Source organism: Mirounga angustirostris, unplaced genomic scaffold (genome assembly GCF_029215605.1).
Source record: "Mirounga angustirostris isolate CCGP_5_RB_7025 unplaced genomic scaffold, mMirAng1.0.hap1 SCAF_6, whole genome shotgun sequence".
Taxonomy (NCBI): domain Eukaryota; kingdom Metazoa; phylum Chordata; class Mammalia; order Carnivora; family Phocidae; genus Mirounga; species Mirounga angustirostris.
Window position 1 is genome coordinate 147,318,289 of NW_026991714.1, and position 25,730 is coordinate 147,344,018.

Sequence of the window (25,730 nt, forward strand, 5' to 3'; positions counted from 1 at the left end):
TCGCGGGGCGGGACGGGTGCTGTAGCCACTCACCTTTGGCACAGGTCTTAGCGCTGGTGTTCGTTGTCCATGTCCAAGCTTCCTCCTGGGGCCAGCATCTGCCTGTGGCTTCACTGATGAAGGCCCCTTCAGCCTCTGCTTGAATATGATCGAGGGATGGGCTCAATACCTGCGAGACAGCCCGAGCCGGTTGTTAAAAGAGCCTCGTGTGCGCCCAGAACTACCTCCCTGGCCTCCAGACTGGCGCCAGCTCAGTCTTTGGCCTTTTCCACAAGCTCCTCCTGATTCCTCCAGCTATTTGAATGCCTGTTCAGATGTTTTCAAGGACAGTTGCTTCAGGCTCATTAGCCTGTACTTTGTGGAATTCACTGTATGGCTTGCCTTGGTGAATGATGGCAGACGGGTTGTTAGCACACATGTGGTGTCCCCTGCTGGGAATGCCTTCACCCCTTTCCCTACCTCCTAACCTGGTTGGCCTCTTTTGCTCTTCAGATCAAAGCTCAAAACCTGACCTCCTCCAGGAAGCCTTCCCTGACCACCACCCCCTCACTGCCTCCTGTACTTTTTCATAGGTCTTGGCTATGTATTTGTGAAATTACCTAGTGAACATCTGTCATCGTTTTGATTTTCCTTGATTTTGGCTTGTGGGTTCATTCACTGGTTTGCCACACTTGGCATCTGGATTGCAGAGAGGAGACTTGTGGAGGACTGTTGGTTTCGAAGCTTCTGTCCCGGCAGCATTAGGACACCTGCCTTGTCATAGGAGTCTGGTTTCTCAGGCCTGTCTGGCCTCCAGCCACGTAAATTCCTGACTGGACTTGAGAACAGATCTAGGAACACGTTTCTAGATGTCTGAGGCGTTGGACTGATTTCTTCCACGTCTTCTCCTGAAAATATTTTGAAGCTTTTTTTTTTTTTTTTTTTTAAGATTTTATTTATTTGACAGAGAGACACAGCGAGAGAGGGAACACAAGCAGGGGGAGTGGGAGAGGGAGAAGCAGTCTTCCCGCAGAGCAGGGAGCCCGATGCGGGGCTCGATCCCAGGACCCTGGGATCATGACCTGAGCCGAAGGCAGACACTTAACGACTGAGCCACCCAGGCACCCCTATTTTGAAGCTTTAAATCAGAGTTCTGTGGTAGTCGAGTGAGGAAAGCTGCTCTTTTTTCTTTAAAAATACATTTATTTATGTAAGAAAGTATGAATCAATTTGAACAAGAATATTAATAATACATATTGATACTGGCAAAAGGAAGCCCACTAACGACTAAGGTTCAGGCAACACTGACGTAGACTCTACCTTGGTGACCAGTGAAGAGTCCGGTTGGCTTTGCCTCCTACTTGTCTCCAGACGTGGACAGCCACGCCATCATCCCGAATACCGATCCCCTCAACAGGCTTTTGTTGGTCATCAGAGAAGTGCCAGCATCAGCATACATCCATGCCTGTGGGAGCTCACATGTTGCTGGAAGAGAGAGATAACCAGTACAATGCAGTAGGGGGCGTGCAGTGCAAGGTGGTAATCCAAGGGCTTTGGGAGGGCCTTGGAACCCAGACGGGTTCAAAGGTGGTAGTCTTGAAAGCCTGTTGGGGGTTGGCCAGTAGACGAAGGGGCTAAGCGGACAGAAAGGTCAACATGCGCCATGGGTCACCTTCTCTCTTTTCCTCTGTGCAGATCCATATTTCCAGTTAGTACTCTTTTCCTTTCATCTAAGAGACTTCCTTTTACATTTCTTTTGTGTGGATCTGTTGGTGATGATGTCTTTTAGCTTAAGACAACTGAAAATATATTTCACCTTTGTTTTTGAAAGATACTTTTGCCGGGTATAGAATTCTAGGTTGGCATTTCCCTCTCTCGCAGTGCTTTAAAGATGGTGCTCCACTGGCTACTCACCTGCACTGTTTTCAGTGGGAAATCTCATATCTTATCTTTGTTTTTCAGTATGTAACATGCTTTTTTTTTTTTTTTGCTCCAGCAGTTTTTAAGATTTTCGCCTCGTCACTGACTTGGAGCAATTTGATTATGTTGTGCCTTAATGTAATTTTCTTCATTTTTCTTGTGTTTAATGTTGATTGGGATCTTGGATCTGTGGATTTATGAGTTTTATTGTGTTTGGGAATTTTTCGGCCATTAGGAGAAAGTTAAATATTGTTTCTGTCACCCCCTCTCATCTCACCATCAGGGATTCCAGTTACACGTGTATCAGGCCCTTTGAAATCATGTCATAGTTTGATGATGCTCTGTTCACTTTTTTAAAAGATTTTATTTATTTGAAAGAGAGAGAGAGCATGACCGGGGCAGAGGGGCAGAGGGAGAGAGAGAAGTAGACTCCCTGCTGAGCAGGGAGCCCAATGCAGGTCTCCATCCTAGGACCCTGGGATCATGACCCAAGCCGAAAGATGCTTAACCAACTGAACCACCCAGGTGCCTCACTCTGTTCATTTTTGTTAAATTATTTTTTCCTCTGTGTTTCATTTTGGATGGTTTCTATTACTGTATTTTCAAGTTCATTAATCTTTTCTTCTGCACTGTATAATCCAGTATTAATTTCATCCAAGGGGTTTTCTGTTCTAGACATAATGTATCTCAGGTGCTACCTATGTAAATGAAACGTAAGCATTATTTAGTACTGCTCATTTGCCCTTAGTTATAAATATCAGTAAGTTGCACTGTTACTAGTAATTAAAAATAAAAGCAGTTCTTCTCCATCGGAAAAAAATCTGGTGTAGTTGCCATCTCTAGAACTTCGACTGGGATCTTTTCTTTTATCTTCCATGTCCCTACTTAACTTTTGGAGCATATGGAAGATAGTTGTGGTAACTAATTTAATGTCCTTGTCTGCTAATTCCCACATCTGTGTAGTTTTGGGTCAGTTTAGACAGACTGATTTTTTTTTTTTCTGCTCATTATGTGTGATATTTGTCTTCTTTGCATGTCTGATCACTTTTTTAAAGTAGTTGCCAGATGTTGTGAATTTTACTTTTTTTGGGTGCTGGATATTTTCATATGCCTGTAAATATTTTTGCACTTTGTTCTGGGATGCAGTTAAACAACTTGGAAACAGTTTGATCCTTCCAGAGCTTGCTTTTAAGATTTGGGAGGCAGCACCAGAGCAGGTTTTGGTCTAAGGCTAATTACTCCTCACTACCGAGGCAAGATGCTTCTGAGAACGCTACCCAGTGCCCTGTGAATTATGAGATTTTCCAGTCTGGCTGGTGGGAACAGGCACTATTCCCAACCCCGTGTGAGGTCTGGGCAGTGTTTTCTTTCATTTTTCAGTGTGATTTTTTCTCTGGCCTCGGGTGGTTTCCTCACTCACGTGTGCTGATCAGCAGTCTACAGAATGCTGCCTCATTCAGAGGGACCTTCTGCAGATCTGCGCCCTTCCTCTCTCTCTGGGTACCCCCCTCCTCTCTGATACTCTGTCCTGGGAACTTCAGCTGCCTTGGTCTCCCAGCCCCTAGCTCTGTCCCTCAATTCCGGGAGTCTGCCAGGCTCCGTGTGGTCCTGCCTCCCTGCACCCACAGTCTGGAAACTGGAGGCACTCAAGGGCCTCACCTCATATGTTTCCTGTGTCCCAAATCATTGTTCTTCACTGCTTGATGTCCAGTGCAGTGACTCGAAAACTGTTGTTTCATTTGGTTGTCTGGTTTTCTAGTTGTTTCAGGTGGAAGAGCATATCCCACAGGATGCTTTTTGAAATGACAACCAGGCTGCAAGCATTTCCTCTGTGTGTGTGTGTATTTTTGTTTGCACGTTATTTTGGTTTTTATAGGTTAATATCTTCATTATTGAAAGCAAAACCTCCTAAACTGTGAGCTACAGAGATTTGCCAGAAATTTAGTTAGTTTTCACAGAACTAGTGGTTGGCTCCTGGTTACAGAGTATTTAGCTGCAGGTAAAATCGAGCCTGTGTTTGAGTAGAGGGAAGATGGGGTCAGCCTCCCCACACGTGCCTGTGACACCATATCACCTTTACACCTGCTGACTGATTTCACGTTGCCCACATATGCACTATTGGAGGCACTCGGCTCTTGGGCAGGGGGTGGGGTGGGGGGTGCAGCAGGAGATACAGTCAAGGTGGGTTGACTTTTAATCAATATAATGACAATATTGCCTTGTTTAATTTGTATGATGGTGGTTTTAAACATCAAATCAAGCAGTTGATTATGTCAAAAAAGATGAAGGCGCACAGAATAAACTGTCCTGACATCACTTCTGAGCCCATGTCCCTGCCTGGCAGGCCATCATGATTGGAGATGATATCGTGGGAGATGTTGGCGGTGCCCAGCGGTGTGGAATGAGAGCCCTGCAGGTGCGGACGGGAAAGTTCAGGTGAGTGCCCCACACGTGGTCAAGTTCGCCTGCCTGCCTTCCTCCGTGGATTCCTGGGGTATCCGTGTTTTTGTTTTGTTTTCTTCCCCAAAATAAAGGGGGTTGTTCTTTTTAAAAAAGAATGGTATATGGACATCTGCTGGCCTCTTTGTAACTGACCTCTAAGGACAGGCCTCGCTGATCTTTTCATCGCAGAGAGTGGTCAGGTAAAGCAGCTTTTGATACAGGGTCCAAGATTCAAAACTGGGATTTGAATAGGGTGGAGCGTGGAGACGAGAGCAAGGACTCCAGCTGCCCCAGGCCACAGCAGGGCGGGCTGAATTTGGGCCGTGCTCCGTTGGGCAAGGTGGTCAGAGCCTGCCCTGCCCATGGAGCTTCCAGCTTGTGGGCACTTGGCTCCTCCTGGTCACCCTCCTTCTTCTGCTCTGCCTTCTCCGTTTGTGGGGGACAGAGAACCTAGGGACGGCAGGCCTTCAGCGAGGGTGAGGTGATGGGATGGCGTCGATGATAGTGTCTCCCGGGGACAGCCGCCTGGCCTCTACGGAGGAGGCTGGGTTCTGTGCGCCTGACAGCAAGTGGGGGACTCTCTGCCACTGGTCGCTCTCTGGAGCCTCACTGTTGAGTACGGTGGTCACAGGCTGCCTTGAACTGTGGCTGCTCTCAGTCGGATGTGCTGGAAGTACAAAATACAGATTTCAAAGACTGAAGGGGAGAGAAAGAACGGGAAAAAGCTCACTTGTCATGTTTTATACCGATAACATGTTCAGAGGCTGGTATCTTGTGTTAATTTCACCTGCTTATTTTTATTTTTGTCAGTGTAGCTGCTAGAAAGTTCTTGCTTGCCTCCCTGGCTCACATCAGGGCTCGGTGCATTTCTGTTGGGCGCGGGGACCCTGCGCCTCCCCCTTTCCCCTGCAGATGGCACTCGCGACACACAGACCCCAAAGGACAGCCGGAGAAACCATGTGCTCTGCGGGCCCCTGTGGGGCTGGGAAGCCACAGAGGCCTCCATGGCACCCTGCACGGGGACCACTTCATGGTGTTCTCTGTGGTTCTTCCGTGTGGGTCTGCTTCCCTCCAAAACGCAGTCAGGTCTTCCTGAGCTGACCTTTATCTAACTGGAGTTACTGCATGTTTCACCAAGCATAGCTAGTTCTTCCTGGTGGCCGGGCGTCCTCCGTGCTATGAACACATCCCACTCTTCCCCTTCCCTGGCAGGGACACTTGGGTGGGTCTCGGTTTGGCCATTCTTTGAAGTGCCGCCAGGAACACCTGATCCATGTTTCCTGGGCACGTGGGCATGAGTCCTCGTAGGGTAGGCCTGCTTAAGGTGGAATTGCAGGGTCATGGGGAATGCATATGGTCAACTTTACCAGGTAATGCCAGACTTCCACACTGGTGGTGTGGGTTTATGCTCGGCCTGCAGTGGGCAGGGCCCCACCTGCTTCCAGCCTCTTTCCCTCTTGGCTGTTTTGAAGGGGAAGCCTGTGTTCTTGCTAGTTTACGGGCTTAGGGGCCTGAGGGGCAGTGTCAGCACCCAGCAGTCCAGTCCACCCGGATGCTGGGCCCCCCAGGGCAATGGGGAGGGACCCACAGGGGCCTCAGTGGGGAAGGCATGGGAGAGGCAGAGGTGGGCATGGGTGGTGAGGTCAATGTCTACGGGGGTGGGAGGGGCGGGGGGCAGACACGCCCCTCTTGGCCCTGCCCTCCGGCTGTGCCTGGGTTGGACTTCCTCTACACCTGCTTGGTTTACCTGCTCTTTGATTGGTTGGTGGTGGGGGGACAGTGTCTGGCCCCTCATTTTAGCGCATGTATGCCCAGTAGGGGTGATACTGCCCCCAAGGGGGTCAGAATTCCTCTTAAGGGTGAAAAAACCTAGAAGTACCATGGTTGGGCCCTTCTGAAGGGCCATAGTACATAAACAGGGTGGGGTGGTGGGCACCTTTTGTTTCTGCCTGTGCCGAGCATGATTCTTGTGTTCCTTTAGGATCACCCTTGTGCCCCCAGCCCCCCAAAGGCACAGGCCTGGGCATGGGACTCAGGCTTGGCCAGTCTGCAGCCTGCAGAGCTCTTGGCCACAGTTGATGGGATTATGATCTGAGTCGGGCTGGTGAGTTAGCCCAGGATTTTCCAGAACCCCTAGGAAAATGGCCAATGAAGTATAAGCCAAGAAGTTCTAGTGGCCATTTTTGGTACCCCAGAAAGAACCCTGATCAAGGATGAAGTTAACAGTCAAGAAAGAAGAGTCTAGAGATGGGGAGAGAGAGATTTCAGTGACATCATTGGAGTATCTGGATCTAGCTCTGCCTGAAGCTGATCCCTCCTCTGGCCTTTTTGGTAAAGTGGGCAATTAAATTAGGATTTTTATGAGCAACACAGCAAGGAGCACGGTGGTACCTCGGCATTGGTGCATACAGCTCTGCGGTCTCCCTGGCTGGTTAGCCATGTGGGCTTCTTCCGGATATATGCCCACTGGGGAGCCTGCCCCAGGGCTCCCCTGTCTTTACATGCCGTTGATGTCCCCATGCTGCCCTTTTCAAGGGGCAGGTAGAGACCTCCACAGTGGCCGTCAGCTCATGCCACTGCTGGCTTTCTCCCTGCTCTAGAAAGTTCTGGAAAGAACCTCATTTAACGTCAGAGGAAACTGCCCACAAAGGTGTGCCAGAGCTGTCTCAACATGGAATGAGCTGCCTGGAGAGGGGGGTGTCCTCATCACTAGAGATGACTTGCAGAGGCTGGTGGACCTCCTCTGGGGAGGCTGAAGAAGGGGCAGCAGCAACATGCGGCGAAATGAAGCCTCAAACCCATCCTGAGGCTGCCGATGTTGAATCAGGTCTTTTCTGTGCCTCTGGTCCCTGGGACGAGCCCAGGAGGCTGGTCCTGTTTCCCCGCTGACAGACGCAGAGATTTCAGTGCCACACTGAAGGTGGAAGCTGAGGTGGAGGTGGAAGTTGAGGCCCTGTCATTCAAGCCTCACATTCCACCTGGTCTGTGACCTCCTGCTCTAGGTCCTGGGCTGGTCACTGGCGCTGGAGCCCAGCCGTGAAAACCACAGGCAGAGATGGAGCCAGGTGTATAGACATCCGAGTAGCGAAGAGACTGGAAGGAAGGACATCTGATTGTTACAGATGATTTAGTTAAGTGTCTTCTCAATATTTTATGATGAGATTCCAAACAAGAGTTATTTTTTTTTTTAAGATTTTATTTATTTATTTGACAGAGAGAGAGACACAGCGAGAGAGGGAACACAAGCAGGGGGAGTGGGAGTGGGAGAGGGAGAAGCAGGGTTCCTGCCGAGCAGGGAGCCCGATGCGGGGCTCGATCCCAGGACCCCGGGATCATGATTTGAGCCGAAGGCAGACGCTTAATGACTGAGCCACCCAGGCGCCCCAAGAGTTATTTTATAAAGTGCACTTGTGCCCCCCACCCATAGGTTTGTGAATTTGGAAGATTCCAAAAAAGAAAACCACCTAAACGTACAACTTCAGGGGCAACTGGGTGACTCAGTTGGTTAAGGTCTGACTCGATTTTGGCTCATGTCGATCTCAGGATCATGAGATCGAGCTCCCCGTTGGGCTCCGCACTGAGCATGGAGCCTGCTTAGGATTCTCTCTCTCCCTCTGCTCCTCCTCCCCATCTGCTCGCACTCGCTCGTGCTCTCTCTCTCGCTCTCAAAGAAATTAAAAAAAAATAAAAGTGCAGCTTTATTAGTTCACAAACAGAAACCAACCCAAGTACCCCAATACCCCCAAGCCTGCATGCAGCTCTACCCTGACCCCCCGTGCCCAGAGAGGACCCCTCCTCACTCACAAGACTAAATCACCGGAAATAGGTCTCTTCATGATGGAAGTCTCCCACCCCCCAGCCTGGCTGCCCCAGTGACGGCTCACCCAGCTCCTTCTGCCTCCCCTTATGACGTGACACAGCCAAGGTGCATTCTGCACCCTCCGAGGTGTTTCATCCAGAAGGGATCAGGGCGAGGGGCTCCGGTCCCTGTGGCTTGAAACCAGTGCCTTCTCTGGGCCACCAAACACGCGCAGCGGTCTGCGACCTCCCCGTGGCCATTCCCTCCCACAGGCCCAGCGGGGCGTGGCCTCATTGCACCCTACACACCAGCTTATACACACACACACACACACACACACAGTTTGACCTGTGGAAGAGTGGCAGCCACACAAGGGTGGCATCCCAGGCGCCCCAGCACGGAGGGGGTGCTCGGGGCCGTTTTCTCTGGCCTTGTAGCCTGTAGACCCCAGAATGGGGTGGGGGGCTTGGCATGTCGCCAGCAGAGGGGCCTGAGCCCTAGCTGGAGAGGGGGCGTCGGAAGTCTGTCTCGAGCTCTCCTAGCTGAAGGGCCACACCAGCCCAGCTGTGTCGTATGAAGCCAGTGCCCTGTGTCATCTAAGAGGGTCGGGGTCACCATGAAGACCTGCTGCTCCCTGAGCAGGACCCCGGGGGACGGTGCAGCCTGGCCTTCTCTGTGTTCTCCAGGTTCACCCCTGCGCTCTTCCTTCCTGTTCTCATACCCTGCCCATCCCGTCTGCCCTGGGCGTCGTGCCTCCTCCCAGATCTGGTAGGGTCAGCTTTCATTTTCCCTTCCTCCCTGCACTGCCTGCTGCTGGGGCCGCTAGAGGGCGCCGTGCTGCTGGTCCCGGGAGGGGCCGGATGCACACCCACTCACACGTGACATCCCTGTCCCACGCACTCACACCCAGGTCCCACACTCAGCAGACTCACGCCCAGGTCCCACACCCTCACACATAAACACCCAGGCCACATGCACTCACACATATCCACACCCAGGCTCCCCCCACTCACACTCACACCCAGGCCCCCTCAGACTGCCTGCTGGCCACGCCCACTTGCATGCCCCCTCTTTCTCTCAAGCGGCTGTGTGTGGGTGCTAGGACTGGGGCGGCAGGCCTGGGGTCCTGCCCTCCCTCCGGGCCCTCGCCCTCCTCTGCTGCCCTCCAAGGCCTGGAAAACATGGAGGTGCTGGGTCTCCGGGTTTTGCTGCCAGCTGGGGCCCCAGGAGTTAAAACAGGTGGAGCAGCCTCGCATCAGTTCGCCAGCCCTTTTTCTCTTTTCCATCTCGCACCTTCTCAGGGGAGAGGAGCCTGAGACCCGCGAGTGCTCTGAGCGCAGGGGCCTCCCAGCCTAACCTGCGAGCACAGTAGAGGCCAGGTCTCCACTTGAGGAGGCAGCCCTCCAGCCCCTTGTGCCCTGTCCCACCTCCAGGCCTTCGATCACGCTGTGCCTGCCACCTGTTCCGCCGCCCCTTCCTCAGCTCGCCTGAATCCTGCTGTCTTCCAGCCCTTCCCTAATGAAGGAATTCCCAGAGTCCTCCCACACGGAAGCGCCCTGAGGGGACCCCCCGGCTTCATATGGGGTGCTGAGAGGAGCAGAGGGGCCGTCTCAAGGGCAGGGGAAACCCGTGGCCAGCAGAAGCCTGTGACGGATCCCACGCCAGGGCCCTTTCTGCTGTTGCCCAAACACACCTCACCTCCAGAAGAATTACCTGGGACTCCCTTGACTTCCCACAGCCTTCTTATTTTCCAAACCATTTTTGAGATTTCCAGAATAGAAAAAAATTGCATGTACCCATCCCCTCGGACCGGACCTGGCCACGCTTCACCCGTTGGTCCCTGAGGTCCTTTGTAGCGAGGAGCGTCCAGTCTGGGGGCAGGCAGCTCCGTGGGCCTCTCTCTAGACTGCTTCGTTGGTCTGGGGCACTTCGCCGGCCAGACCTCAGCTCTCAGGACACTGATGCTCTTGAGGATCACAGGACACGCGCTTTACCTGACGTTTCCTCGTGATGTGACCTAGGTTATGCACTTTGGGCCAGAATGTCACAGAAGTGGTGCTGTGTGCTTCTCAGGGCGTCTTATCAGGAGGCGCGGGATGTCCATTTGCCCCGATATTGGTGGTGGTAACACCGATTAAGATGGCGACAAGTTGTGCAAACGTACGGACTTTCTTCCGTTTGTGACTTATGACCACTTGTGGGGAGATACGTGGGGACTGTGTGAAATCCCTCTCCTCACCCTGCTTCTATCTGTTGGCTCTAATGTCTGTTGGTACTTCTTGAATTATCTGTTTCTACGATGGTTGCCAAAGTCATTCCATCTTTTCATTCTTACGTTTGTTGTTGGCATTCTACTGTAAAGAAGAATGGTTTCTTCTCCCCATTCCTTTACTTAAACCAGTGTGGACGTATGGAATTCTGTTTAATTCAATGGGTTACGATCTGTTACTATCAGAATTTATTTTGAGGCTCACATGGTCCCCGATGTGGCAAGTGGCAGCCCTTTTCAGCCGGCTGTGTGGCCTTTTGACCCATCCCCACCATTCTCTGAGCCCTTCCTTAATTTTCTGGCACAAAATAATGTTCTGTCTTTGCCTCAGCCCTGGAGCCATCCATTTCTCAAGGAGCCCTGGTTCCTTTTACTGGAAAGTGATATTTGGAATCGAACCCCAGTGCTCTAGACACGCTTCCCATGCCTCTGGGTATCACTGCTCTCTGACCCTCTCCGTGGACAGAGGTGGGACACGTACGCATGGGTGTACATGTGCGTTCACACGTCCATCCTCCAGAACCTCTGTATCCGTATCTGTCGAAGACAGCACATTCCCCCCAGCACCTCTGATTCCAGGCCAACACTGCAGGCTTCAGCCCAGCCTTATGCCTTTGCAGATTTGTGCCTTCCTTCTACGGGGAGAAGCCTGGTTTACATTATTCTCTCTCCATTTGCGTATTTGCTCAGTCCCCTTGAATATAGCCAGCCTGACCCTGCCGGGCTGCTGAGTGCCTGCTCCTCACCTCCTCGACTGCCATCCCACCCACCGCCCCAGAGCCTCCTGATGGGGGGCTCCGGCCCCCTTTTCAGGCCCGGGTGCCACGGGCTACCCTCCCACAAGGAAGGAGGGAAGACACCAGACGTTGGCCACCTCATCTGCCTCCCTGCTCTCCCACCCTGCTTCTTGAGCGAAGAGATGGGTCTTTGCCATTTTTGCTTTCCCCACAATGCCTTGCACGTGGTGGGCGCTCAGCGTTTGTTAAACTGAGTGGGAGAGCGGCCCTTCAGCTTTCCAGCCACTTTCACATTGGTGGCCCCCTTCCAGCCTCGCGGTAGGCATTTGAGAACGTGCTGTTTTCTGGGGAAGGAGCTGACTCCCCCAGGGTCCCCCCGACTAGTAAGGCAGCTCCCGGGAAGTTGCCAGCATGTCCGTCCCAGCTGTCCCCGTGCCTGGATGAAAGCCTAGCCATGTCGCGTGCGTGTTCGTATGGGAAGAGCAGCCCTTTGTTGCTGGCTCCCGGGCACTCACCTGGGCTGGTGCTACTGCGTCAGGGCATGTCCTTCCCAGACAGAGAGGAGCCCCAGGCTCACATCCTGGCTCTGCCACTTTCCAGCTGGAAGAGCACTGAGCCTCAGGTTTCTCATCTGTAAGATGGGGATGGAGGGGGGAGTATTCCTTTGTATCCTGAGCAGCTTTGGTACAGCAGGAGCTCAATAAATACACAGCTGCAGGAGAGAGGTCAGTGAGATGCCTTGTCTGCCCAGCACAGCAGGGCCCGAGGCTGCTGGCCTGACCCTCCACATGCCTGGGGCATTCCTGAGGGCAGGCTCAGCCAGGCCCCCACTTCTGGGTGCAATCACAGGGGTCATGCCCCGGGATAGTCGTGGCACCACTTTGAAACCTCGCCCCTAGAGACTGTGACCTCCGATTTCCAAAACATTCTCACAGACCGGCTCCTGGCCTTCCCTTTGTGTGGGGGAGGGTTGGCAGTGCTCAGGAGTCTCTGTCCTCGGGCGGGGCGAGGAAAGAGTCCAGGTACAGCCACGCTGATTTCTCCTGCCGCTCCTAGCCTTGTGGCAGGCAGGCAGAGCTTGGCGTGGCTCACTGCAGGGCCAGCCTCACCCCCAAGGAAAGGGGCTTGATTGGAGACGTTAGCTTTTCTTTGAAGAGGGTGCAGTTGGCTGTACCCCAGCTTACTGTGCGGGCAGGAGCAGGTGGCTGCTCCCAGCCTCCCTGACCCCCATGCAGGGAGATGGACCCCGCTTTTGCCTCAGCTGCCTGCTCCTGCCCACCCGGAGTGCATCTGGAAGGCAGCTCAGCTTTGCAAGCACCTGCTGTGTGCTCAGCAGTGTGTAGGGAGAAGAGTCCCCAGTCCAGTGTGGGGCACGGAATGTGTGTCCGGGGGGCGGGGGGGCGGTGGGTGGCTGCTGGGGGCTCGGAGAGGCCTCTGTGAGATGCAGAATGCAGGGGGATGAGGTGACTAGGGTGAAGGTGGCAGCACAGGGGATCACCTGGATAGCGGGGGCCGTGTTGGTGGCCCTGCTTCATGTCCTACCTGTAGTAGGCGCAGGGCCGGACACGCTGCAGGCTCTGCGTGACAGAGTTCGGGGATTGGGGCTGAGGACCCAAGGGGGCCTGGGGTGGGAGCCTGGGGATGGTGGGCTGGCAGGAGCAGAGCCCTTCGCTGCAGCAGGTTCCTGTAAAGGCCCCAAAGCGTGACTGAGAGGTGGTGGGCTGCAGGAGAAGGCCCTGAGGCGGGGTCACCTGTGTTTCAGGAGCAGACGCCCCTCACGGGGCCAGCTGGTTGGCCACTGCTGGGGGATTTGTGTCGCTGTCTTTCCCCTTGTGCTGGGGAGCTCAGCACCTGGAGGCAGGCGCCGGGTCGGCCTGGGTCTCACCACGGCATCTGGCGTTTTCTCTGATCGTAGACCATGCCCTGTTTGTGGGATTGTAAGGAGAGCTGATGGCAGGGAGGGGCAGCAGTGGTTTGTCAGAAGCTGCAGCCGTGTGGGCAGGAGGCCGGGAGGGGTGCCTCTCAGCCTGACCAGCCCTGGCCCAGGCACGGGGGCGCCGGAGAAGGGCCTGGGCTTTGCGGCCCGGGGCAGGGCATGAGGTCCCTGGCGGGTGACCCTGCATGGGCTAGCTTACCTCTCTGTGCTCCATCTGCATTTTACAGATGCTCTTGCGGGATGCTGGGGGGTACAGGTGAGCCTGCGCTGGGCCCTGTCTCCTCCCTTCCTGGTGCCTGACTGGAGATCTCTCATGGTTTCTGGCTCGGGCTGACCCAGGGCTGGGAAGAGCTCATTGATCCACCTGTAAACATAGCATTGAGGCCTTGGAAATACTTCCAAATAAAGACTTTCACGGAATCTGAGTCTTTCTCCTGTGCCCTGGTCTCTGGAGCCTAGTGGGTAAGCACGCAGGTTCTGGGACCCGCTGCCTGGGTGTGAATCCCAGCTCAGCTGTTTGGCCTTGGGCTGGTTCCTTAAGCCCTCTGGGCGTTAGCTTCCACACTGTAGGTGGTGGAGTAAGGTGTCTTCTTCCTAAGGTTGTTGGGAAAACACAGATCATGACAGCAACAGACGTAGGACCTCCTGTGCCAGAGATTATTCCATTAGTTCATTTACCCTCAAAGCAACTGTATGGGATGGTTAAATTACTTCCGAGAGGTTGAGTGACTCGCCTGGGGTCACAGAGCTGGTGAGAGCTGGCCTTTGAACCCGGGTTCCGGCAAGAGCAGTGTTACCTGTGATTACTGTTGCTCTGTTTGTTTCTGCACTGTTTTAAGTTAGCCCGGTGGATTTTTAAATTGAGTCAGCCACCAGGGACATGTGCTGTGAAGTCCTGCTGGGGGGGGCTGGTGCCGGGAGGAGTCACTCACAGCGGCCAAAGGAGCTCCGAGCCGCAGGGGAGAGAGAGTGTGGGCTCAAGGTCCTCGGGCTGGGGGCCCCAAGCCTCAGTTCTGCTTTGTCCCTCGGAAATTAGCGGGATCCAGGTGGGGCTTCCAGACCCTACCCCTAATTCAGCTGGAGCAGCTCTCCTGTCTGTATCCGGCTTCCTTGTGAATTCCTGCTGTCCTAGCCCCCTAGTGTCCCAGCAGGTTCTGCTGCTTTGAAGCATTTAAAAGCTGATCTTCAGATCCCATCCCCACTCCACCTGCCCTTTTACAGGTGCGGAGACAGGCCAGGAGTTGAGTTGGGGGCTGGCAGGGCACTGGCCCCAGGGCCCCCACTGTGTCCTTCCCATCCCCGCCCGCGCATGCAGCCCCAGCACAGAGCCGAATGGGCCTGGCCGTCCTTGGGCTCCCTCCCCAGCATTCCACCCGGAGGTCTCATGGGTCTCATGGATACTGTCTGTGTCTGGGGGCCGGCAGGATCCAGGTGGCGTGTGGAAGTCATTGCTGGTTTTGTTCTGGCCACAGTCAGCCAGGAGGGAGAAGAGGGGATTAACCTGTTTGGAACCTGCCAGTAAAGGGGAAGCACCAGTGTCTTCATATAAAATAGCTTAAGGATATTTTATTTTTATTGGGGGGTGCAGAGGGAGAAGGAGAGAGAGAATCTTTTTTTTTTTTTTTAAGATTTTATTTATTTATTTGACAGAGAGAGACACAGCGAGAGAGGGAACACCAGCAGGGGGAGGGGGAGAGGGAGAAGCAGGCTCCCCGCAGAGCAGGGAGCCCGATGTGGGACTTGATCCCAGGACCCTGGGATCATGACCTGAGCCGAAAGCAGTCGCTTAACCAACTGAGCCACCCAGGCACCCAGGAGAGAGAGAATCTTAAGCAGGCTCCAAACCCAGCGTGGACCTGGACTCCAGGCTCAATCCCACCACTGTGACCTCATGACCTGAGCCGAAATCAAGAGTTGGCTGCTTAACCGACTGAGCCACCCAGGCGCCCCACCATATAAAGTAGCCTTTTTTTTTTTTTTTTTTAGATTTTATTTATGTATTTAAGAACGAGAAGGGGGAGGGAGAGAGAGAAAATGAGCAACGAGCAGGAGGAGGGGCAGAGGGAGAGGGACAAGCAGACTCCCTTCTGAGCAGCAAGCCCAACTCCGGGGCTTGATCCCAGGACCCTGAGATCATGACCTGAGCCGAAGTGAGGAAGTAAGCCAACTGAGCCACCCAGGTGTCCCCTTATGCAAAATAGTTTAAATATACTCCTGCCCTGCCTCGCCACATGCCAGGATGGAAGCTCACCAGTGCCTCCTAGTGTCCTAGATCCTCTCTGCAGGCCTGAGAAGACCCCCACCCCTGCTCCCAGACCTGGGAGCAGTGGGCACAATGTGTGGGCAAGCCAAGGGACCCCGGGGCCCCAGGGAACCCAGCTGGCATGTCCTGGAGCCAAAGTAGAAGTCTCCGGAGGTTCTGCGAGCCAAGGCCTGGGGAGGCTCAGGGTTTCAGGGCCACTGTGGAAGGGACTCTCTGAAGGCAGGCAGGAAGCAGGGCAGGCCCCCATTTGGCAGAAGACATTGGGAATCTGAGATATTTAAGAACAAATTTTATGCTGCAGCTCTGAGCCCGGGAGAGTTGGGTCGGAACCGGCAAGGATTGGTTTGGACAGTGGCTCTTGACGGGCCGTGTTGGAAGCTGTCAGTAGTCCTTTAGCTGCTGGGAAATGGATGGACTGGGCTGTGAGCGGCTGGGCGCCTGGACTGTGCCTCCTGGCTCTGCTGTGGGCTGCCAGGTGGTGGCTTGGGCCTCCTGATCTCTTAGGTAATGACAAGAGCAGCTGTCTTTCTGGAATAATCCAGCATTTACCAGGTGCCGGCCGTGGCACTTTTTCTTCTTTGTGCAAAACAGCACAGTTTTCTGGGTTTTTTTTTTTTTTTTTTTTAAGATTTTATTTATTTGACAGAGAGAGACACAGCAAGAGAGGAACATAAGCAGGGGGAGTGGGAGAGGGAGAAGCAGGCTTCCTGCGGAGCAGGGAGCCCGACGCGGGGCTCGATCCCAGGACCCTGGGATCATGACCTGAGTCGGAAGCAGATGCTTAACGACTGAGCCACCCAGATGCCCCTAGTTCTCTGGGTTTTCAATGAGAAACTTGAGCATCAGGTTTGTCTGACCCCAGAGCCTCTATTTGCAATCCCTGCTGAGTGTGTCCAGACTTAGTTTCCCCACCTGCCCTCTCTGCCCTCCGGCTGCTGAGAGAGGTCCCGGGAGCACAGAGCTTGGGGCTATTGTGGGGGCCTAGGAGCACGTTGGGGGTGTCAGAGCTCAGGCCACGTGGTGAGGCTCCTCATTGTTGCCGCAAGTGGGGACCCGGGCTGGAGGCCCGAATCGGGGTCACTGAGAGGGGACTGTAGGCACGCGGCCAGGAGCAGGCTGTGCAGGCAGGCGAAGTAGGAAGGCGGGGCCCCCTGGAGCACCTTCTGCCTCCCTGCCCAGCCGCAGGCCTGAAGAGGACAGTGGCGGCGTGAGCCCGGAACTTCCCTGAGCTCTTGCACAGGGGCGTTGAGATGCTACCTACAGGCTCCGCCCATTGTAGACCATGGCGGGGCCTTACGTCACCCATCCCACTGTCCCCACTCTACAGAGGAGGGATATGGAGGCCAGAGAGCCAGGGGGCCAGCATAGGGCGGCCCTAGGAGCCGGGCTCCCCGTTTCCTGCTCCTGTGGCTCCCCTTTCTGTGCCTGCCGCCTTGGGGCTGGGCCTTGGAGAGACCAGCCAGGTGTGAGTACGGTAGGCTGCGTCGTAAACAAAAGCTGCTGGGCCTCTTCTGCCCAGGTACATGTGTGTGTGGGTTTATACCCCAAACATGTGCTGCCACAGACGGAGACAGGGCTGCAGGCAGGGCTCAGATGTGGGGCCGTGGCCCAGGTGACGAAAGCACCTCTTAGGACCTGGCAGGGTCCTGGGCCTCTGCTATGGCGAGCCCTCTGGTGGGCACCACCATTCCAATTCCCCCTTCCTAGGGTACCCCCCCAGAGCCTCCCAGCCCGGTGCGGAGGGCTGGGCCCACCCTGCCGTTCGCTGTCGCTTTTCCTGCGGTCTGCAGGTCTTGCCTCCGTGGGCCCCACTTCCAGAGCGTGGTCTCCCGGTTGCCTCCTCTCCTCACTCCATCGGGATGTTTCGTGTGAGGAAAAGAGAGGAGCAGGGCTACAAGGCTCTGGTCTGCACGTGTCCAACAGCTTCAGGAGAGCAGGCTGCCACTCTGAGCCCCCCTGCCCTGCTCTCCTAGGAGGAAACAGCGGACAGGCCTCTGTCGCCTCCCTCCCCTGAGACAGAGGGCCACGCACGTCTGCCCTGAGCTGTGTGGATGCCCACAAAGGGCTTGCAACGCAGATCTGGAAGAGACCCCTGATGGTGAAGATCTGGGGACTGGTGTTCCATTTGTTGGGAGACTCATGCATCTAGGAGAACCCTTAGGAATTCTCTGGGTCCTCCCCCCGCCCCCCAGTCTTACAGAAACGTAAGCCTCTGAGTGGCTTCTGACGTGCCCTGCTCACCAGCGGTTGGAAAGCTGACTGGATCCTGGAGTCTGGGCTTGCTCACCAGCACACACACTTACCGCCTCTCAATTCCTGCAGCAGAGGCGTGGCGAAGGAAGGAAGCACTTCCTGAGAAGTTTGTGCTGCCTCCCGTGACATTTCAAGGCACTTTATTTCTCAAAATATTGTAGGGATTGAGTTATTTTTAGCCTGGCCTCGCGGGATCGGAGAATACAGACTTCTAGTGTAGAATGCTTGTTCACAGCCTCTTTCCAGGGGAGATGGATGGTTTGAGGAGATGCGGCGTGCCCCTGAGGCGTACCAGAGGGCCCCCATGTCTTCCCTGTGGCTCACCCACCATCTTTAAACCCAGATGCTCCCCCTCCCCCTGAGCTCCCCAGGGTGCAGGTTGGGGACGGTGGAGGGGAGGCAGGAAAGCATCCCCAGTCAGAGCCACTCTCTGTGTTCCCGTCCTGCTCCAGTCCCTTTAGGCCTCAGTTTCCTTATCTTTAAAATGGGAATAATGAGGGCGCCTGGGTGGCTCAGTGGGTTAAGTATCTGACTTTTGATTTTGGTTCAGGTCATGATCTCAGGGTTGTGAGATCAAGCCCCTCATCGGGCTCTATGCCCGATGGGGAGTCTGCTTGGGATTCTCTCCTTTTCTCCCTCTGCCCCTCCCCACTCTCTCTCTCGACTCTCTCTCTCTAATAAATAAATAAATCTTAAAAAAATTACAGTGGGAACGAGTGTTGGCCCTCGGGTGGGGAGAACAGAACAGCATGTTCTGCAGGAATATTCAGCACATTTCCTGGCACAGAGTGTGTGCTCAGCGAATACTAAGTAGTGTTATTATCATGGGTGCTCCCATCACTGTGATTATGTGAGGAAACCAGCCCCGGGATCAGTGTGGAGGGACTTGCCTTGCAGGTACCTGGGCGCATCTGTCCCTGCACCCTCGCTGCCCTTCTGTGGCCAGGTGAGCCCCTGTTTCTGGGGAGATGCTCTGGGTGTGCCCATGCTGTCACCTTCCAGAGGCCAGGGGTCCCCCACCCGAGCAGGGGCCTGCAGCCCAGGCACATGGCCCTACCCTGTCCCTCCTGGTCCACGAGGCCCCAGGTCCCCACCATGTGGTGGTGGGGCTGGGAGCAGGGGCGCCACACAAGGAGGGACCTTTCACTGCAGTCTGGAGCCCTGCACACACTGAGCTCCGGAGTTGCTCTCAGTGTATTCTGGGGGAGGTCACCGACAGAGAGCACAGTGTCTCAGGGAGCTGGCTCCTTCCACTGGGTACCCATACGGTTGGGGTGGCCCAGCCTCACACTCCCGGCCCTCCTCGTAGCCTGCTCTTTTCCCTCTGCTCTGCTCTTCACAGTTGAGTCGAGTTTTTGCTGGGGACCCTGGGCTGCTGGGGGCCGGCCTCTCGCACCCAAGGCTGCCTGGAAAACCGCCCGCGGTTCCCGGTGCTCCCGTGCCGCCCAGCACCCCAGCTCGGCAGGCGGGGCCGGGGCAGGGGCCTGAAGGCTGCGGGGAGCCCGCAAGTCTTCTCCAGCAGGCCCTGTTGTGGCCCCCAGCCCCCAGGGGCCGTACAGGTACAGATACCAAGACCAGTGGGTCAGAGTGCTTGGTAGTTCGTAGAAGCCACTTGTCCCCTTTCCTGTCCTCTAGGTTCTGGCCACAGGACTGGGCTCTTGTCCCCCCAGGAGTCAGAGCCCAAGTGCCCAGGGGGCAGAGCGGCCTGTGTCCACACCAGGTCCCTGCCCCGATGGGTGGAGGCAGAGAGGGGGCTTCAAGGGGCTCTCCTGAGATACACCTGCAGCTCACACTCCTGGAGCTGGAAGCGCCTCCGGGCTCGGGGGCCATCTGTGGGGCTCAGCCACAGGGTGGCTTCTACTCATTTACTGACTTACGTGGTTACAGATAATGTTCCCAGCAGCCCAAGGTGAGACTAATGTAGCCCCATGTACAGGTGAGGAAACTGAGGCACAGAAAGATTGGGTTAGCCACCAGCCGCTAGTGGGCACTGGTTCTCTGTGTCCAGTCCGAGCGCTCAGGCTGGGGCTGTCTAGGGCAGGTGCCGAGGGGCCTCTAGGGGCTCCCCAGGGGCTCCCACTCTTGTGGCATCTCACGGACTGGAGAGCAGGCTCTGGGGAGGTGGAGCCGCCCTCCTGCATCAAGCCTGTTCTGGCCTTCCTTACCCGAAGTTCTGCCCCTGCACGCAGGGACCAGAGGGACGGGCTGGACAGATACCAGCAGGGGAAGGGGGCAGTTGGGGGGGGACCAGTCTTCCACCTGCACCCCAGGGCTTGGCCATGCTGGAGGCCCATCTTTCCCGGAATCCTCTTTCTGGGCCTCATTCCTCCTGCTCTCGCTGCCCTGCATGCTACTTTCCTGATGGCTTCCTTGCTCTGCCTGTTCTACCCCCTAGTCTGGCCTCCCCTCACTTTCATGGGTCTTTCTGTGGGCACAGCCCACCTGCATTTCACCACTGGTGTCCAGTTGTCTGCCTGACGCATGCACACCCCATGGGGACCCGAGTTCATGACTGACCTGAGCAGGGGGCACTGCCTGTCCCCCAGCCCCGGGTGCCCCCTCAGGCCTGCCTGAGGCCACATCATCCACATCTGGGACTGCATACCCCATCCGGGAGCAATCATGCCGGTGGGACAAAGCAGAGATGCCCCAGGAAGGCCAAGACTTAGGAGCCTGGGAACAGGGAGTCTTTCTGGGCTCAGGGCCTTTTTCTCAAGATGGAACATCCTGGATGCAACACGAATTCAGTTGCTGGTATGGAGCGTGCGCTGGGGTGTATCTTGCATTTCTCATCTGCTGTGTGGTGGGTTCCGTGGGGCCTGTCGGGGCTGGAGCATGGCAGCACGAGGAAAAGCCATTTTCACCCCAAAGAGTTCCATTAACCCTCTCGGGGATTAATGTTTTTGATAATGCCTCTAATGTTTGTGTTTTCCTCCTTTTTAAAAAATTAATGTAATTTTTCTGATTATAAAAGAAATCCATACCTTTTTGGGACAATGTAGGAAACCACAAAGAGGAAAAGCCACAAAGGGAATCACGGTTAGCATTTTGTTTTACTAAATGAGACTGGGAAGCCTGGTTTTGGATTTAAGATCATACCCAAAGACTTGGCTTGCCTCCCAGTGCGGTTCCATCTCTGGGATGCGGTTGTGCCCTCGCTGAATGGCAGCCTCCTGGCCTCCCGGCCAAACTCCCCAGGGTCCAGCCAAGTACCCCAGGGTGGAGCCAAGTTCCCCCGGGGTGGAGCCTGTCCCAGAATCTGCTAGCCCAGCAGAGCAGGGGGGCAGGCTAAAGGCCCCCGAGGCCCCCCCCCACCCGCCCCGGGCTGACCGGACAGAGAAGGTCTGAGCCTGGCATGTTCCTTTCCTTCCCCTTTGTGCAGAGAAAACCCTATTGTCCCATCCTGTCTCCTTTTTCTGGAACCCCTGGGTAGGAGGAATTGTCCCCCCCTCCCCATGAACATTTTACAGCTCTGGACATGCCTGCTGATCCACAGCACCCAGAGGCCAGGAGCAGACTCACTGGTGGCACAGAGAGAAGGGATGTGTGGCAGATAGGGACAGTCTCCAGTGTCTATTTCCATGTACCTATTCAGGTGTGTATGTGGTGGGTGGCCACGGAGATCCTGGGCGGGGGGGGGGGGTCTTCATGGGCCTCTCCTCCCTCCCTCGTCCCTACTCAGCCTGGCGGGGCACAGCCAGCCCTGGACTTACCCTCCACGTGGGGTGGCCTGTGCCCTCACTCCCATGGGCAGCAGGGGCAAAGGGCCGAGAATTGGCGCCCCTGAGTTGCAGCACTGGCCGGGCTAATGGGGGTGATGAACGGCCTCCACACACCCCTGGCTACTGTCAGCCTCTGGGCCAGCGTCCCATTTATGGTGGTCAGGATTCTTTTTCTATTTTTCAAACTGATTATTGACATGTAACATGCAGAATAGTGTACAGAATTTAGGTAAACGAGCTTAACACATTTTTATTAAGTGAACACACTTGTGTAAGCAGAATGTGACCAGCCTCCCCCACCCAGACCCCTTTGGGTCTCTTTCAGTCACTTTGTCCCCTGAGATAACCACGATCCTGACGACCTCTAACAGCAGAGGTTAGTTTGCCTGTTCTGGAACTTTCTATAAAGGGAATCGTAGCGCACGTACTGTTCTTTTTCATGGTCAGCCTTTTAAGGGGGATCTGCAGGGTGGGCGGCTGTCCCGCGTGGTGTCAGGTGGAGCCTGGGTGTAGTTCTGCAGGGTGAAGGGGAGTTTGCTGGAGGGACGAGAGCTGGGGGAAAGGCAAGTCAAGAAGAAGAGTGTGAGCCTTTGTTTTCCCCATGGGCCCCCACCGGCTCATGTAGATGGCAGCCACATCCCTGGTCCTGTTCTTCTCGAGACTGGGACCAAGAAGCCACATATGAAGTGGGAGGCCTGAGTGGTGCTTGCTGCCCACTCAGCCCTCTGAGGAGGCCCATTCAGCACCACACGTCCTGTGTTGGACCCGTGTCTTTGTCTCCTAGACTCTAAGCCCACCGCACACGATAAGCCCACCGCACACGAGATGTGCCATGATTCCCAGGGGCACCAGGAAGAAGCTGCTGCTCAAAAATGCTCCTCATCTTCTTCCACCATGAGACCTAAGGGTTAAGGTAGATGCTTATGGGAGGGGGGCAGAGGGTACAGACAGGGGGTGGTGCAGGACAGGGTGACTTGGCCCGGCCCCGCCCCTTGCTGAGGCTCCGAAAGAGGTGGGAGTTGGATAGAGAGGTCTCTCAAGGTCCCTTCTGGCTCTGACCACCTCCCAGTTAGACCTGACATGTGAATGACTGCAGGGCCCTCACCCACAGTGAGAGCTTGGGATGCAGGGCAGCGTCCCACTGTAAGGCCTTGGGTGCCCAAATGTGGGTGTGCTGACCCCCAGGGCCCAGGGCTGGACTTCAGGGGCTCGCGTGCAGAGACGGTGTAAATGGGACACTGGGGGTAAGGAGCTTTGTGAGGGGCTGTCATCGGGTTCTCTGTGTGCCTGGAATTACGGGTACCGCTCTGTGGGGCAGGGGTGCGGGAAGGGCTGGCCAGTGGCCATTTGCACTTTTGTCCTGGACGGACCCTGACCTTGGCAGAGGCCGGGACACGTCCAAGACGTGCCACTGAGTGAGTTGAGTCAGGTTCATACCCCACAGGGGCCACTGATCTTGTCTTTGAGAGAGGAATACCCTCCTTATTCCATCCCAGCCACCTCCCAGGACCCCTATGGGATGCTAAGTGCAGGCAGGCCAGGCTGCTCGAGCCAACATAGCTGCCTCGATTACTGACAGGCCCTGACATCACCTCTTGGCTGGCAGCCCCTCCCTGCAGGAGCCCTGGCCTCTGTTTTTATATCTTATCACCACGATGTTGTGTGGGGAAGAGTGTGATCAGAGCTGTGCATACAAGCTTTGGCACGATGGGTGGCTGGGCTGGGCCTCCGTGTTCTCATCTCTAAAATGGGGAGAAGGATGCTGACCTCACAGAACCTGACAAGTAAATGCATCTGGTGCCAGCAAGCCTTTGGTCAGGGTGACCTTTTCTTGGCATAGATGCCAGCACTTGGTTGCCAGTTGCGTTTCATCCACCCATGGACTTGGGTCCCATGGCTTGATGGCACCCATGGAGGTGTGACGCATGGGTCCCATTGTGCTGCATCCACGGGCTGGCTCCCGGGCACTGTGGCTCCCAGCCTCATCCACTGTCTTCCCTTACCCCAGGCATGTCGGTGCCTAGAGTCGAGCCAAAGACGGAGCTTCTCCAGGGGCAGCTCTGCTGGCAGCCTCCCCCCGGCACCCCCCCAATACAGGGTGGAAAGACGCCCTCAGCCACTACCTGGCCCCACAGTCCTTTGGATGAAGAGGGTTCTTGTGCCGGAGGGAAGCTCTGAGAGCTGGGAGTTGGCTCCCTCGGGGCAGACGGCTGAGCAGGTGTGCACCCCTCCAGACACTCACAGCCTCACCTGGACATGCGGGTGTTTGATCACGCGGCCTTCGCTGGCTGTACAGGATTGAGTGAGATCAGGCATGGCGCATAGTTAGAATCGTGCCTGGCTCCCCGTAGACGCTCCGCAGGTCACTGCTGCGTCCAAACCGGCTGTGACTTCAACTCACCCGTTGAGGGCCCTCTTGCAGTCCCGCATCAACCTCCAGCTCCGCTCCTCCTGAGGCTTTGTACTGGTTTTCGAAAACAAAGTCGGAAACCACAGGTGACACGGTCAAAGAGCGTTCCTGAAAATTACTGCAAATCCTCAGGTGTGACTCGGGTCTTGGCGGTAAAGGCTGACATTGTCATTTTGTCGAGAGGTGAGAAGTCCCATGTGTGGGGGGTGGAGGGGGATGCAGCCACCTCTGCTGTCAGCTCACCAAGTCCAGTGATGGACAGTGGCGTCCCAGGTCCAGTGCAACTAGGAGGCTGGACGTGGGGCACTGATGAGGCGTCTGTTTCAGGGGTATGCTTGGAATCGGGGTGTTCCTCCCTCTGCCCGCCAGGCTGGTGGGAAGGTCCAAAGTGTGTAGGACTCCGTGAGGGGCACCGCGTCTGCAGGGGGCATCTCTCGGGGCAGGGTGGGGTGGAAGGGACGCGCCACTGGACCGCCACGCTCTCCTGACCTTGGGTGGCCGCTCAAGGACAGGGTCCCTTCGTGCCTGCTGTGCCTGGAGCAGGGCTGGGTGCTGCACACATCACGCCTTTCCTGGCGGCTGGCCACTCACATTTATCAAAGGCCTGTTCTCTGCGAGGCCCCTGCCAGGCACTGGGATGTACCTGCCAAATATTTGCTCAAATTATTAGCTAAATAATAAGACAGTGAGTTATTTTGTTGTACTTGTGCCCAAGAAGTTGCCGGGAGAAGTCTGGAACCATCCTAAATTCCTCTTCAGTCATGTCCTGTGGCCGCCAAGTCTTGTCCTCTCCCACCTGCAGATTTCAGGCCAGCCACCCCGTCCCCTCAGTGCTGCTGGCCTGGATCCCTGTCGTAAACCCCTGGTCCCATCAGGACGCCTTTGGCCACAGCTGACAGGACGCTCCACCAACGGGGGCTTCAACCCTCAACCCTTAGTTATTTACCTAAGAACAGCCAGCGATCCTCAGACTCGGGGTTAGCACTGCCATTAACAAGGGCAATCTTTGTCTTTCTGGTCCACCAGCCTTCATATCAGCGTAAATCCAAGTTTTTTAAGGCCTGAAGTTTAGAGAGCTTGGACAAGGGGGACATTTTAAGGAAAAATTAAAAAATACAACATTAGGTTTAATGAATACAAAATTAGGTTAGAAAGAATTGAAAACATATGTTCAAACAAAAACACGGACGTGAATATTCAGAGCAGTGTTATTCATGATATCCCCAAAGTGGAAACAACCCAGATGTCCATCAGCTGATTCAGGGACGACAGAATGTGGCCAGTGTGGCCTGCCCGCACAATGGAATGTTGTTCAACCACAAAAGAGAACGAGGTCCTGTGGCAGGCGGCACCACGGATGGTCCTTGCAGACACTGGAGTGGAGGAAGCCAGACACAAAAAGCCACATGTTGCGTTGTTGCGTTTATAGCAATGTCCAGAATAGGCAAATCTGTGGAGACAGAAGGCAGATTCGTGGTTGCCAGGGGCTGTAGGGGAGCCAGGACTGGTGAGTGACTGCTTCATGGGTGTGGGGCTTCCTTTGGGGTGATGAAATGTCTACAAGTAGATCGTGGTGATGGGTGCGTAACTTGAATGCATCAAAAGTTACTGAAGTGTACACTTTAAAATGGTGGATTTTGTGTTATGTGGATTTTACCTCAATTTAGAAATGGCCTTTGATGGGTGCCTGGGTGGCTCAGTCGGTTGAGCGACTGCCTTCGGCTCAGGTCATGATCCCGGAGTCCCGGGATCGAGTCCCGCATCAGGCTCCCTGCTCGGCGGGGAGTCTGCTTCTCCCTCTGACCCTCCCCCCTCTCATATGCTCTCTCTCTCTCTCATTCTCTCTGTCAAATAATAAAAAACAAAATCTTTAAAAAAAAAAAAAAGAAAAGAAATGGCCTTTGATGTGAACACATTGTCACCTCCTGGTCATAAGATGGCTGCCATGGTACCGGGTGTCATGGTCACCTTCAAGGCAGTGCCAGTGAGCTCTCCTCCCA

At 55.1% G+C, this 25,730-nt stretch overlaps 1 protein-coding gene across 6 annotated transcripts in view; it reads left to right on the forward strand.

The window, feature by feature from the left end:
• LHPP (phospholysine phosphohistidine inorganic pyrophosphate phosphatase) overlaps window positions 1-25,730 on the forward strand; it is a 122,117-nt gene that overhangs the window by 42,459 nt on the left and 53,928 nt on the right. For all 6 annotated transcript variants that reach the window (XM_064595415.1, XM_064595417.1, XM_064595413.1 and 3 more), the window contains exon 6: window positions 4,244-4,335. In XM_064595415.1, coding sequence (XP_064451485.1) covers window positions 4,244-4,335 — 92 coding nt within the window. The remainder of the gene's footprint in view (window positions 1-4,243; window positions 4,336-25,730) is intronic.